The 15,926-nt window shown below is 41.0% G+C and overlaps 1 protein-coding gene across 2 annotated transcripts in view; it reads right to left on the bottom strand.

Annotated features, from left to right (window-relative positions):
• Herpud2 (HERPUD family member 2) overlaps positions 1–14,447 on the bottom strand; it is a 41,168-nt gene extending 26,721 nt beyond the window's left edge. The window contains exon 1 of one of the 2 annotated variants that reach the window (XM_028872569.2): positions 13,771–14,447. In XM_028872569.2, the coding sequence (XP_028728402.1) occupies positions 13,771–13,917 (147 nt within the window). In that variant the 5' untranslated portion in view covers positions 13,918–14,447. The remainder of the gene's footprint in view (positions 1–13,770) is intronic. The other variant, XM_037207663.1, reaches the window with a different exon arrangement.
• Between the last annotated feature and the right edge of the window lie 1,479 nt (positions 14,448–15,926).

Here is a 15,926-nt window from a genome sequence, read left to right as displayed (position 1 = left end):
CATACTACTAGGAACACACAGTCAAAACAATGAGCTCCCTGGAAGCTGCAATGCCAACCTGACAGGCAAAATGGCCACTGGTGCAATAGTGGCCTGTCTGCTATAGGTTCTGATTGGATGTGGGGGTGCTGTGGGATGTTCTGTATGGCAAATGTGATGCTCTGATTGGTCAATAAATAAAATACTGATTGGCCAGTGGCTAGGCAGGAAGTATAGGCGGGACTAACAGAGAAGAGAAAAGAAAGAACAGGAAGGCAGAAGGAGTCACTGCCAGCCGCCACCATGACAAGCAGCATGTGAAGATGCCGGTAAGCCATGAGCCACGTGGCAAGGTATAGATTTATAGAAATGGATTAATTTAAGCTATAAGTACAGTTAACAAGAAGCCTGTCACGGCCATACAGTTTGTAAGCAATATAAGTCTCTGTGTTTACTTGGTTGGGTCTGAGTGGCTGTGGGGCTGGCGGGTGAAAGATTTGTCCTGACTGTGGGCCAGGCAGAAAAACTCTAGCTATAGTGGGGTCCACTCCATAATAATAATAATAATTCATGCCTGACACTGCAAACCTGATGAAAGACTCATAGCTAAGGTCATGACTATGGTTGTTCTGCTAAATGTATATGGTGTCAAACTGCCCTTTAAATATTTGTTTACAATCATAAATTAGTGCTGTTCTCAGCCTTGGTCAGAGAAGCTTGTGTGCAGCGGAAAACAGTTAATTTAGACTCATAACTGGTCAAAGGGTTGAGCGAACACAAGATTGCTGAGAATTCTGTCTGAAATAAGACATCGTATCTCCTCCAAAGGCTCAGGAACACACTGTGGAAGAAGGGGCGCAAGAATGCAGGAGCCAGAGAATGGCAAGAAATGTGACATGATATGGCCATCAACCACAAAAGTCACAGCAACAGAGGCTACCTGCACAAGATGGGGCCCATCAACATTCCTCAAGGATGGGGAGGGGCTCACAGGCCCAGCCCTCCCTGAGGAGCTATGGGCAGCTAATGGCTGCTGGAGAGGGGGGTCATATTCCTCAGTGGTGCAAGCATTTGTAAGTGCCCTTTGTCAAGCCAGTAACCCCCTGTTCCCTTCCCCCTGTAATTTTATATTCCTTCTCATTATAGAAATACAAAATTCTCCTTCCCTTCTTACATAAATGGCAAGAAACTATGCTTGTTCTCTGATGCCATGCTTTCTCAGTACATCGTGTAGATAACACCTTAGCAGTACACAAATAGATTCTTAATTCTTTCTGACAAATGCAAAATACTCTATTGTACTTAAGTACTACATTTATTTATTTTTATTCAAATGTTTCCAGGCTTCTGAAATACAGGAACCTTCTCTCACATTGTTCTATTTATCTCTGCATTCCCCCACAAAGCATCCTACAAAAAGTTTACTAATATGCTAGTGAAAACAATCTTGCCAGAGCAACAGCTACAAAAAAAAACAAACCTAACTGGAAAAGACTCAAGAGAAAAGGACAGCAATGTAGTGAGAAAGAGTAAATATATAAAAACTAACAAGGCATTCTGCCCCACAGGAGAGTAAGAGGACAAGAGAAGTAGGATCTAGAGAAGGTCTAGTATCTTTGTTTCTTGAATATTTCTTTTGTGGATTGGGTCTTTTTTTTTTTTTTTTTTTTAAGAAATAACATCTGTATGCCAAAAGGAAGAATCTAATAGAAAAAACTGACATTGTAGGATAGAAAAATAGATTATCAAGAGCAACATCACTGATTTGCTACAAGTGGGGTCTTGCATATAGGAATCGGACTCACAGATAGGGCAGTATTATAGATAGCTGAAGAGGAGTCAGGAAATGTGTACAAGATCCTACAGCCATTACATTTCTCATCTACAAAAGAGGATAACAACAGTATTTACTGCACAGGCTGGAGTCTAAGAAGAGAATGCACATCAACCTCCTAAAGCAGAACACATTTAAGGATGACAGATATTAATTTCTGGTATCTATATTATGTGGTTTCACGAAGACCTAACAGGACTATGTGAAACCATTGGAAAGTGATACATCTTTCCAGCGTGTTGCTTTGCAACTTCAAAGCAACACTCAGGATGCTCAAGAGTATGAGTGGTACAAAAACAAACTTGGCTAAGGCTACAGAAGGCTGGACAAGAAAGCCTTGACTCATACTAAAATAACTTTCAAGTCTCTATTTCAAAAGGTAACAATGGGAGTCTTTAACCTTCTCTGTACAGAAATACATCTTGATGTTGGCAGAAAGTCCATGTCCAAAGCTTAAGTCATTTAACCTCAGATTTTTAGTAGAAGAACGCAATGTTTACCAACTACTTCTAAGGAGTGACCTACCTGTACATTATCTACTTTCTTTCTTATATAGACTTTCTCTACTTTCTTATTAAACTGTAACAGCAATAGAATTAATCAGAAACTATCACTTCTGAGCAAGAAATAAAAATGTTAGAAAATGCAGTATTAAAGACTACTGATCCACACACACTTCCAGTATAAGCCTATAAGTCTATACAATATAGTAATAATAATATATATAAAGTACACTAGAAAAACAATTTTGTAATTCATTTTGAGACTAACTTTTCCCAGAAGCAATAGCTTCAGACACTTCAGTCTCCAGAAGCATATGCTTGAAAAACCTACATCATAACATATTTTGTAATATTACTCAGTTTAAAACACAAGAACTAGGACTGGGTTTCAAAGTAGTTCAATCAGTAAAATGCCTGCCATTCAAGAAGACCTGAGTCTGGATCCCCAGCACCAACATAAAAATCCAGGCACAGCAATGAACATTTGCAATCCTTGTGCTCAGGAGGCAAAGACAGGTAGATCCCTGGAGCTCACTGATGAATCCGGGAGTTCTAGGTTCAATGAGAGAGCCTGTCTCACAGACTGGGCAAGTGGCTCAGCAGCTGAGTGTACATACAGCTTGTGTTTGATTGCTCTTCTGTTACTATGACAAAACATTGACCAAAACAACCTGAGGAAACAAGGGTTTAATTTATCTTACAAACACAGGTTACAATCCACCACTGAAAGTCAGAGCAGGAGCTCAAGCAGGAACCTGGAGGCAGGAACTGAAGCAGAGATCATTATAGGTGGATGTTGCTCACTGGGCTTGTGCTCCATAGCTCATTTTGCTTGTTTCTATACAAGCCAGGACCACCTGCTCAGAAGTGGCACTGCTCACAGCTGGCCGGGCCTTTCCACATTGATCATTAACCAAGAAAATGTCCAGGGACTTGCCTACAGGCCAAATGTCTCTGATGGAAGACATTTTCTCAGTGGAAGTTACTTCTACCCAAATGATTCCAGCTTGTGTCAAGATGACAAACAAACAAACCCAGAACATAAGCTTTTGCACAGGACCCAAGTTCAGTTTCCAGAACTCAGAACAATCACTTATAACTCTAGCTCTACATAACTGCTTATAACTTCAGCTCTACAAACACCCCAAAAATTTAAATAAAAAAATTAAAATTCCAAAGTACTGAAATCTCATAACTATATATAGAGTGACCACCTAGACTTTTACATCAAAGATAAAATTTCAAAATCAAGTATTTTGAGAACTCCTAGCTCTCAAACTATGGGTCTTTCATTTGAACGTATGCATAATTATTAAATTTTAGAACTAACCAGTCATGGTGGCACACACCATTAATTCCAAGTACTTGGGAGGCAGAGCAGGCAGATCTCTCAGTCTGAGGCCAGCCCCGTCTACAAAGTGAGTTCAAGACAGCCAGGGCTACACGGAGAAACCCTATCTCAAAAAGTAACAAGTAAACAACAGCATATTCCATTAACCTAAAAAAAAAAAAAAAAAAAAATGCCATCTAAATGACTAAGCTAATAGCCTAGAGAGAATCCCTTTCCCCCAAAATTCTTCCTTAAAGCTTTACCTACTAATCAGAAACATGGGACAATGGCTAACCAGTCTCTAACCCAACAAAAGACTGTGACATTTACAAGATGACATCAGGCTTCCACTTGCATCACTGCAATGGAGTAAAGGGTTCATTCTCATTCAGCAGTATCACTGGTCTTTGACCCTCATGGCCTTTTGCTCAGTTGTCCATCCAATTCCAAAAGACATGTTTCTTGTATCTTTCCATCTAAGTGCTTTGTTTCTCTCAGTCAGAGACCCATATATCCAATGGCTATGACATGTGACATGGTCTAATGTTTAACAGGTAACTCACAGGCAAAAAACTAACAATGGACGCCAAATGCTAGATCCCCATTCCTTCTTCTTTCCTATGCTTATCCCACCTGCCCTTGGTTGTTAAAGCGAAATACCTGGGCATAATCAACCCCTTTCATCTCGCCTCCTATACATAACTGGCATTAAATCTGTTAAGAGTATCCACTCAGATCTACCCACTTTTTCCTACCTCTACTGGCTAAGGCCCTAACATACATCATTATCTCCTGCCTAGGCTTTTGCAGCAGCCTCTCAGCTAGTTTTCTTGCTTCCACTCTGAAGTCAGGACCTACAGTGATCTTTTTAAAATGCCAACCAATCCTGACCTATTCTAAAATACATGGGATTTAATACTAACTAAGTGAATTTTTTTTTTTCCAAGGCAGGGTTTCTCTGTATGTAGCCCTGGCTGTCCTGGAGCTTACTCGGGAGACCAGGCTGGCCTCAAACTCACAAAGATCCACCTGCCACCTGACTCTGAGTGCTGGAATTAATGGCGTGCATTGCCACCACCTGGCTCCAAAATTTTTTTTTTTATTTTATTATTATGTGTGAGTGTATGGGGGAGGAGGCAAGAGAAGTGCCTTTACCCACGAGCCATCCCATGGGCCTATCTACTCTAACTCCTTCACTGCGGCCAATCCTGACCTTGATTTCTTTCCTATCTCCTCTAGTCTTCTTTCTCCCTCAACCTTCTAAACAAGCTATCATTCACTTAGATTCCCAGTTCCTTCCCAACTAGAACTTCTTGCTTGTGGTCTTCCCTGCTTGTGGTCTTCCCTACCAGCTGCTGCAGCTTTTAATCATCCTTTCAGATCTTGACTTGAACATGGCCTCAGGCAGGCCTTGCTGACTGACCAACTTAGTACAGTTTCTCCTGCCACTCATCCTGCTTCTTTCCATCCTGAAACAAACCACAATCGCCAATTACATGTACAAGTTTGTGTCCCTAAAAGAAATACCAATGCTAAGACTTAAAGGGTGCATTATCCCTTTTGCTCATTATTTTGTCCCCTGAGCCTGGCACTGTGCCTAAGTAGATGCTAAATGCAATGTTAAATGAAATATGGAAAGTTCAGAATAGTTTGCATATATTTTGGGGAAAAACTCATTTAGCACTATTTTATAAGTTATTATTAAGGAATAAAATGAGATATTCTATTAATCACAATAGCTTGAAACACTTGCTAGGACAAAATTCATCTGGTTAATTTCCACAAATGATGCACTGATATTAACAGATTATGAAGGAACAATTGTGCAATAGTATTTTAGCATTTCCCCCCATAAATTGTGGTTCACAAAGAAAAAAATTAAAAAATAAAAAATAAATTATGGTTCACAGCATACACAAAAATGCAACAAAATTACAGGTAACCTTCTAGAACATGTGGACCAAAAACAAATACAGACAAAGGTGTAGGGAAATTAGAACTCTCACACATAACTAATGGTGTAAACAGGGTTGCTACTGTTGACAATTTTTACAATTGCTCAGAAGTGAGAAATAGCCACCCTCAGACACAGAACTAAATCCAATTATACCCCTAGGTATATGCCACAAAGAGCTGAAATCAATGTCTACTCCAACACTTTTATAAGAATGTTTATAACTTCATTGTTAATAAAGGCCAAAAAGTGGAAGGAAGCCAAATGTCCATCAACTACTGAATGAAAACATAAAGTACGGCATTCACATACAATGACATATTCAGCCATAAGAAGAAATGGGGTTCAGATACACATTATAGAATAATGACTATTATGGTAAGTGAGAGATATCAGATATAAAGGCCATCTATCTATGTTCCCTTTATATGAAATGTCCTAAATAGGAAAATCCAGAGACAGAGAAGATTAGTGGTTACCAACAGCTTAGAGACAAATAATAGGGAGTAACTACTAATTGGGAGGTGATGAAAATGTGCTACAGGTAGGCAAGTGATAACTATGAAAATACAAAATGCCAGAGATGTATAATTTAAATGACAAACTTTACAGTATGTGAATTATAATTTAGTAATACATTGTTGGTCTCATCTAAAATATTCAAATGCATTCAGATCATCCAATGTTTTAAAAAGAAAAATGAATTGTTTGATTTGAAAACAGAAAAAAAAAATGAGTTTTTCATACGCCTAAATTGAGACAAAATTTTTTCCTTGTTAAAAAAAAATCACTTTGCCGGGCCGTGGTGGCGCACGCCTTTAATCCCAGCACTCGGGAAGCAGAGGCAGGCGGATCTCTGTGAGTTCGAGCCAGCCTGGCTACCAAGTGAGCTCCAGAAAAGGCGCAAGCTACACAGAGAACCTGTTCGAAAACCAAAAAAAAAAAAAAAAAAAAAATCACTTCAACTTAAGTACCAACAATCTGAAATCTAAAGCAAGCCAGATGACAATAACTTTTACACAACTAGTTGCTTTGACATAATCTATAGCATTAGAGAAAGTACAGAATTTGAGCTCTCAAAGTTTAAGTTGAACATGTGATATGACTTCATTTCTTCACTATTCTTTTCCTTGATTGAAAACCCACTTCTCTGGAGAGTGAGTGACTATGATCAAAACACACTATTTGAAACCCTCAAGGAACAAACTGAAAAATGGAAGAGGGGAGAAAATCCACTTCTCTATCGAGACGATGCTGGTGTCTATAGCAAACCCCCAGAGCTCAGTAACTTCACACACTAAAAATGAATTTTTTGCTGAATAAATTACATGGTATCTTTAAATATAAGAATTACAAAGACTCAGTATTAGCTAGTCAGAAGTACTAAACCATTTCTGTGGCTCTCTAGCACAAAATCAATAAAATTAACTGTTAACACTATTCTTCTTGGTGTTCACTCCTCCAACCAAAAGTCAGCCAATCCCATTAGTACAGTTCCTCCATAGATAAAGTGTGGTCATGTACAGTGGGGCAGGCTTTGCTAACTAACAAACAAAGAAGATCCAGATGGATCTCTCAGGAACCTAGAGGCAAAGCTAGTCTATTCAACCATCTGTTTACGCAGCTGGCCAGAAAAACTCTGCTACCCACTTAAGATACAAAAGCCAAAGCAAGAAACCTGACAGAATATAAAAGAATAAATAAATACTATTCCTGAGAATAAATATTAAGAAGTTTGAACAGAAAAGATCTGGCTGGGCAGTGGTGTCGCACGCCTTTAATCCCAGGCAAGGCAGCCAGATCTCCGAGTTCCTGAGTTCGAGGCACCCTGGTCTACAAAGCTAGTTCCAGGACAGCCAGGGATGTTATAAACCTCATCTGGGCTCACAATGAACCTGGCTAGACAGCCTGGCCAGTAAACCCTAGGAATCCTCCTACCTTTTCCTCCCCACAGCTAAAATTATAGGCATGAGCAACTCTCTGCCTAGCTTTTATGAATGTCACGGCTTGAATCTGAAATGTCCCCTGTAGATCCATGCACTGGACTGGTTGTCAGCCGATGGAGTTTTTAAGAAGTAACTAGATTGTGCAGACTCTAATAGAGTAGTCCACTGATAGATTCACATTTGATGGCTTTATTGGGACATGAAGGAAAGCTGGATGCAGGACCTCATCTGGACTTAGGTTTCTCAGGTGTGTGTCCTGGAATGGTGAGTATCTGATGGTCTTTTCTGACCTTCTTGGGCACCAGGTACACATTTGGTGCACATACATACATAAGGGAAAACACTCATACACAACGATCTAGAAAAACAATTTAAATATTCACAACAGTCTGACATATGAATTTACAAAATCAACTATATTTTCTTACTTCAAAAGATTCACTAGTATGAAAAGATTAAAGTTTGTTTGTTTGTTTGTTTTGTGTGTGTGTGTGTGTGTGTGTGTGTGTGTGTGTGTGTAGACAGGTAGATAAAAGACTAAATAAGTCTCTCATATATGACTTAAGAAAATCATGTCAAACTCAGAAACAAAACCCCTACATGTTCTCCCTCATATGTGGATCCTAGCCTATAACATATATGTGTATATATGTCAATAAGTATTACTGTGGATGTATTATAAAATTTAAAAAGGAGACCAAGAAAGGGTAACAGCAGGTAATAAGGAATGATAAAATGTAGGAAAAGAATGGCCATTTTAACTGTATAGAAGTTTACAGAGATGTATAGAGCTTGTGCCTGGGCAAGTGTTTAAGTAAGTCCTTAAACTCACTATGTGATGTTTCTATTTGTAAGTTAATAAGAATAAAGTGATTAGAGAAAAAATCTCAAAAAAATGGAAAACAAAGAGACAAAAAAAACCCTCTGTCCTAAAAGTCATGACCCTATCTATTATGCCCAACTTTATTAGCATAATCAAATTCCACGTAATTTCAAAATATTAATTTTGAACTTTTTTTTTTTTTTTTGGTTTTTCAACACAGGGTTTCTCTGTGTAGCTTTGGAGCCTGTCCTGGAACTCAGCATGTAGACCAGGCTGGCCTCATGCCTCTGCCTCCCGAGTGCTGGGATTAAAGGCATGAGCCACCACCGTCTGCCCTAATTTTGAGCTTTATGTGGATTTTTAAAATTTATGATAATGATTCAATAAAAGTAATCTTCAACTAACTGGTAAGTTCTAATAACTAGTATACATGTACTTTGAAAATAGAAACTATTACATTTCAGTTCCCATACACAGCTCAATCACAAATATCAAATAGCCTTAAAGAGCTAAATACAAGGAGGCCACAAAATATGAATTCTGGGAAAAATGAATTCTGTGAATTTTTAAACATGTCTCTAATTAAATTCACTCAGTCCAAAGCTCCAAGAGATTCAGAAGTACTATAAATGGAAGCATGGTTACCTAAACAGCCTCTAGTCACTATCTCCTTACAACAATAACCAGCACAAAGAGGTTTCCACTCACAGACCATTCAGTCACATGCCAGATGTATGTGCAATAGAGACTGCCAAAGTATAGAAATTAATACACTGACAGAACAAAGCAACATACTCTGCAATCTTAAAATATTATGTTCCCACATTTTCTCTATAGTTTATCAGAATAAACAGTAATAACCACACAGTAAGCTGATTAGGTGCTAGCACATTAATAAGGATATGTTACTCAACTATGTAGTTTCTAAGTATCATAGCATCCAAATGCATATCTTTTTTTTATTAAAGAAAATTACTTAACATGTATGGGTATTTTGCCTTCATATATGCCTATGCACCTAGTGTGTGTCTGATGCCCATAGAGGCCAGAAGACGGCATTAGATCCCCTGGAATTGTAGTTTAAGACATTTGTGAACTGCCATGTTGGTGCTGGCAAATGAACCCAATCCTCTGCAAGAGCAACAAGAGCTCTTAAATTCCTGAGTCATCTCTCCAGCCCCAAACATCTTTTAATAGTTCAATTTATTGTTTTCTGTTTATAGGTGTATAATTGATACAGTCAAGTCTACAAGGCAGCCTTCATCTCATTGTATATAGCCGAGTGTGTGTCTATGTGTATGTGTGCATATATAGATATGGCTAAAGGCCTTGACTTTCAAGTCAAACCAGCTTGGGTTCAAATCCCAATTCTACTTAAGAGTTTTATGACTTTAAGCAAAAGACTCATCAAGTCTCTGTGTCCTCATCTATAAAAGAGTTAACATCACAAGGTGTCTACCACAAGTAAACATTACAGAGTATATCACATATTTAGTAGAATGCCTGGCTTAAATGGCAGTTTAAAATCAAAGCAATTAAATAAAAGCATTTTAGACAATCAGTATTACATAAAGAGAAATTTAAACTAAAAACTCTAGAACCCCCTAAAGCATTAATGCATTATTAAACAAAACTTTACATTTTTTCCAAAAAAAAGGCATAAGGATAAGACTACAAAATACTTGAGTAAATTTTAGTCAGCAGTCATTAAAAAGTTCAAATTTCTTTTTTTTTCATCATCTTCACATTAAATTCAACAGTATCATTTGTTCACAAAGTGTTTTTTTAAAATCTGAGCCATACTGCTAGGTGACATGAAGCCCTCTTAAATTTGTTAAAATTATATAAGACAACTGTCTTATCAAGTAAAAAGTATTCATGTATATGGATTCTATCACCTTGAAATCAACAGTCCTGAAGTGGTCAAGTTACTACATTTTTTTTAATGACCTAAATAAGGTAATAGGGAATTACAAAAAAAAAAACAAACAAAAAAGTTCCAAAAGCTACAAGACAAACTACTTCCACTGAAGAAAAGGAGAACTTCCTTCTGGACTGCAGAATGTTATATTCTCAGAACAGAACCTATATACAATTGGTCCTACTCTTGCTTCTTGAATTCCAATTGAATGTCAAAGTAAAGGAAGAGCTTGGAAAGCTAGCACAAGCCTCCCTGGCCATCAGGGAAGACAGAAGACCTAAGCACTGGAAGTGACTGCTGTAGTTTTACCACCATAAAATAAACAGCAAAGGCAGAGGAGATGTATCCAGAAGGAAGACACACATCACAAGGAATTTGGACCCCAAGCACTGGAAAGGTTTGCCCTCAACATCAAATTCAGGGTAAGTCAACTCTATCTCTAACTACCTACCGTTTGCAAGTAAGAAATTAAGTAAGAGAGATGGAAAAGTACCTAACTAGACAGGTGAATTTTATATATTTTTAATTTCTATTGGATAGTACATTCTATTGAACAATTCGATATTCAACCATTTGGGTATTTACATCTCTGATAACTAAGTCCAAGTTCAGACTAGAATCCAACACTCAAGGAAAAGTGGCCTTCCGACAGGGTTCTTCAACATCCTGTAGCAATTACTGAAATTTAAGAATGATTATTTCATACTTCAGGCCAATTTCAGGAGTGAAAAACTAAATCCATCAATAACAGCAAATGTCCTTTTAGAATAGGCTTTATAATGATCTAAAACACTACCAACCTGAACTGTTACTGGTGAACTTTCCAGTTTCTAAACCAATTACCAGTATCTTTGGAAGTTAGTTGAATTCCAAGAGCTCATCTCCACATACACTTTTCATATATATATGACAAATATCTTCCCCTTCTGCCCATTAAGTATCTAGTCTTTTTACTTAGAACTGTATTGCTTATTATTACAGTAATGTAAGGTTTAGGGTCATCAGTGCAACATTAACTCTGAAAGAATGGTACTTGTTAAAGGGGAGCGGGGAGAAAAGAAGAGCTAGAAGACCTATAGTTCCATAACTTGGGAAGCTGAGATGGGAGAATCACTTGAGCCAAGAATCTGAGATCATGCTGTGCAAACCAGTAAGACCTTGTCTCACAAGAAAGGTGAAGCGTGAACACATGAATACACACATAGGATACACTTAAAACACTGGAAGAGCCAATGTGAGTCACTGTGGGCAGTCACAAGGATCTCAACTCTTGCTATAATCTTGCTTCATTACAAAACATTTCGACTTCTAAATAACCTCAAAAAGAAAATATTTATGACTCCCAATTCCAAGAGCTGATGTCTTCTCTAGCTACAGGGTACCACTAACTGCAGTTACTCAGCAACTGTGATATTCCAAAATTAATTCCAGTTAACAAGTCAGAGCAGAGACCTGTAAAGTCTAATAATTACACAAAATTTTCAACCTAGAAATGAACTTGACAAGGCATTACAATTCACTCAGAAAACTTGCTAGAAAAATGTTACAAGGTTAAGTCATTAATTAGAGTATGTGGTGCAGCCTCCAAAAGACTCTCCAGAGTGTCTATGAGTTGGGCAAGTCAGGAAAAACAGTTTTGCAAGTGATCTCTTCAGGCATTAACATCCAGCTGCACCAACAGTCCTTCGCTAGTGATTAGCTGTGCAAGGGCAAACCTCCAGCCTCAAGTAGGCTTATCCCTGGGCAGAGAAGGAAAACAGGCTTCACATTTCTATCTCACATAGTTTCTTTTTTTTTTATTTTTAAGAGAAATGTTTTAGAACAGTACTAAATTTGTTTTGGTTTGGGGGACAGGATCATACTAGCTTCAAGCTCACTATGCAGCTAATGACCCTGAACTGCTGATCCTCCAGCTTCCACCTCAGGTGCTAAGATTATACCACAAGGGGTTTAATGCAAACTTCTGATCCACATATTGCAGATCAAGTCCCTTAACGGTGAAATAGTATAACACATGGCTCTCACCTTAGTACACACCATACAGGTATGTACTAAGAATGTACTTAAGACTTAAGAATGTACAAACAGTATTTTGGACTGTTACAAAATCTATGTCTTTCAATTATGACTATTCTCACACGGTGCTTTCTATTTCAAAAATATGGGAAAACAATAATATGCAACAGAAAAAATTTATAAACCTCAATTTCTTAGCGAATTGTTATCCTGGTGTAAATCTTCACTTTCAAACCTAAGCTTTGAATAAGCCAAAGTTCTAACTTTTTTAGTTTGCTCCCACTACTTAAGTAACTCAGTGTTCCCCCGCATACTAAAAATATTTGTGTCACAAATACAGCTAATGCCAAATGAGTTTAAAACAAACAAACAACAAAATATACACCCTCCTGCTTTGCAATAAAATAATTCAGTGGTTATTCCAGAAGTCTAAATCTTAAACAATACTGCAATAGACACGGTTGTAACTCATAAATATCTTAACACAGACCAACATCTTCCATACTTAGGAGCACAAAACAGGCCTAAAAAGCAGTTGTTTTCCAACTAGCTGATGGTAAATATGCCAAAATATTTCCCACCCTAAAAAACAAGCCTCTTTATTACATTTAATTATAAGATTTAGTAGTTGAATACTAGGTATTCAAGAATGAAAAAGTTATACAATAGAGAATATGAAAGCCTCAAATATACTCTAATGGTATACTTCTCTCAACTATTCAAAGACTTACCAACTACGTACCTTCAAATCAGACTGTGGTGACAAATGGCGACATTCTGCTTATCTTTCCAATACCAAGATATAGTTAAGAATGGAAAACAAAGCCACACTGATTTGAGCAAAACAGATGACACAACCAAATAATAAAACGGGCATCAAATGACGTGTGTGTGAAGAACTGCTCGTCTCAATGTATCTTCAGGAGAAATGTGAGGTGGGAAGTGGGGAAACAAAGTGAGTCTGCAACTTACAACATGTGCAATGGAGTGATGGTTAAAGCATAATTTTCGCTAATTCACATACTTATTCCAGAAGAGAAAAACATTCTCTTCACTATCATGAACATATTCCTGACCCAGGAATTTAAAATTAAAATGGAATTTTGGCCTAGAAAGCAATGAAAGTTCTAATATGGGCTGTGATTCTTTATCTCAAAAACAAACAAAATAGCATCGGACATTCACATGAGATGGATGACTTTAAGGTCCATGGAAGATGGTCCCTTTTCCATAACTGCAAATTCTTGTCTCTTGGTATTTCTGTATACTCGCTAATTAACTGAACCTCATTAGGCAGATAACAACGATGGTTCACTCAGGAGACACCCGCAACCTCAGAACCAAAAGTATTTCGAATGGAGACCTATTTGACTGGCGAGGAGGGGGCAGGCTGGGAGAAGGGAAGTACCAGGCACACGGGTGGGGGCTGCAGGTCAGAGCAGCTGCGTCCAGTTTTACACTTACTGGTTTGCTAGGGTACACGTTAGATAGATGCGTTTTTAGTTTCCCCACGGTCCAGTTCAAGAAGCAGCTAATAGTCTGGTCACTGTATTTCTGATTCGGTGCTTTAATGACGAGAGTCACAGGAATCTCCATCCCACTCTGGTCCATGGTGCTCTCCAAGTCGGGCAGTCTAGCGGCGCTGCAGCTAAGCCCTCACGGGGCGGGCACGGCTGGGATGGTGGGGACAGACGTGAGTCCTCAATATTCTGGGTCCAAATCAGTCACAAGCACATCGGGCGATACATAGGCCATTGCCGATACCAACGATGGACGGTGGCGGTGGTGGCGGCAGGCTCTGGGTGCCGGGCCGGGGGTGCGGCTGTCCCCGCCAGGTCTGGGCTCCGCCTGGCTCCGGACTGCGGAGGAAGGCGGGCGGGCAGGCGACCTGGGGAGGACGCGAAGGAGAAGCCCCGGGGGACCGCTCAGCGCCCCGCCCCTGCCTCCGCGACCCCCGAGATGAAACGCAACAAGGCCCTACGCGAGCCGCCGCGCGGCCTGAGCGGCTGAAGGCGGCGGCCGGAGGGCGAGCCTCAGAGAAGCGGGGCGGCGGCCGGAGGGCGAGCCTCAGAGAAGGAAGGCGGCGGCCGGGGTGCGAGCCTGGAAGAAGGCAGCGGCCGGGGTGCGAGCCTGGGGGGGGGCAAGCAAGGCCGCGGCCGAGGGCGAGCCTGAGGAAGCAAGGCTGTGGCTCACAGCGAGCCTGGAGGAAGGCAGGCCGCCCCTGCTGCTCCGCGGCTCCGCGGCGCTCGCCCTCCCGGTGTCCGGGGCGGGGCGGCGCGGTGGCGGTGGACTACTCCGGCCCTCCTGATCGCGGCCGGGCGGCAGGTGGCAGGGGGAGGGCGGGGACAGGGCCGCGGCGCCGCGCGAGCGAGAGCCCGGAACTGTTGTTGTCAGGAGGGCCGGGGTCCCGGGTAAGCCGGAAGGCGCGAGGCGGAAGTGCGTCACGTCGCGGCACTCCCTTTGACCCGGCCCGGTTAGCCCCGCCCCTCCGGGCCAGCCGGGCCTCCGAGTGGGCCGGTGAGCTCCCCGGTCCCCCCGCCGCGAGGCGCCACCCCTGGCGTGTGGCTGGCACTGGTGCACCCCGCCTTCACCACACCCCCGGAAGTGGTGGAAGGGCTCCGTCCCGCGAGCTGGCTCGGCAGAGTTAATAATACCATATCCTTCCTGAGGCTGAGTCCAAACTTAGGCTCTGGTTTTTCCTCTATGTCAGCTGCCTGCCCAGCCAGTGCCACGTCGCGCAGGGAGCTCCGACTCCAACCTGCGCTCACCTCGGCTCTGTGCAGCTCTGGTTAACCATTTCTGAGCCTGGGCATGGGAGCCGAGGCTGCCGTCCTACTGCATGACAATGCGTAAGTGGGCTGTGAGTGGAGAAAAGCCAGACGTGTCTCTAGCCTGGCTGTCTCGCAAACCTCCGCCTGCCACGGTTCCTCTTAATTCTCACAAAATGTGTCAAGTTCTTGCATCAGCCGTGTATTCAGGGACAGCGGAACGTGAAGACGGATGGTAGTGCTCGGCTTCTGTCTTGCAGTTTAGACAGGGCAATGCGAGGATGAGTCCATTGTTGCACCCTGCCCTGTTCATGTTTGCAGTGGTTTAGGGAGTCCACACAGTAAAGTTTGTTCGATGTGCATTTTCACAGCTCCAGGGTTCCACTTGAAGGGAGGGGTTTTCCGGAGCTGGTCTCTTCCTTTGCCCTTAGGAAGGACTTCAAGTTACCACTGGATTAGTGACCAAGGGGAAATTCTTCTCCTACACCAGCAGTTTTCAACTTGTGAGTCGTGACGCCCTTCACAGGGGTCGTATCAGACATTTACATTAAGATTCATAACTAGCAAAGTTACAGTTATGAAACAGCAATGAAAATAATTTTATGGTTGGGGGTAACAACATGAGGAACTGTATTAAAGGCTTGAAGCATTAGGAAGGGTGAGAACGACTGCCCTACATCTTCCTTCCCCATACTACCTTGCATTTATGTTAGGACACCCTTGATACTGTAGCTGTACTGTCTCAAATTCTATTCTCTAGTAAGAGTGAAACCTCCATTCCCAGTCACTGTGACCATAGCCCCCTAGACTCCAAGTTTTCTATAAGACTGTTCTTTATTTACCGAGTCACCC

Source organism: Peromyscus leucopus, chromosome 7, assembly GCF_004664715.2.
Source record: "Peromyscus leucopus breed LL Stock chromosome 7, UCI_PerLeu_2.1, whole genome shotgun sequence".
Classification (NCBI taxonomy): domain Eukaryota; kingdom Metazoa; phylum Chordata; class Mammalia; order Rodentia; family Cricetidae; genus Peromyscus; species Peromyscus leucopus.
This window is presented reverse-complemented; position numbering and strand designations above follow the sequence as displayed.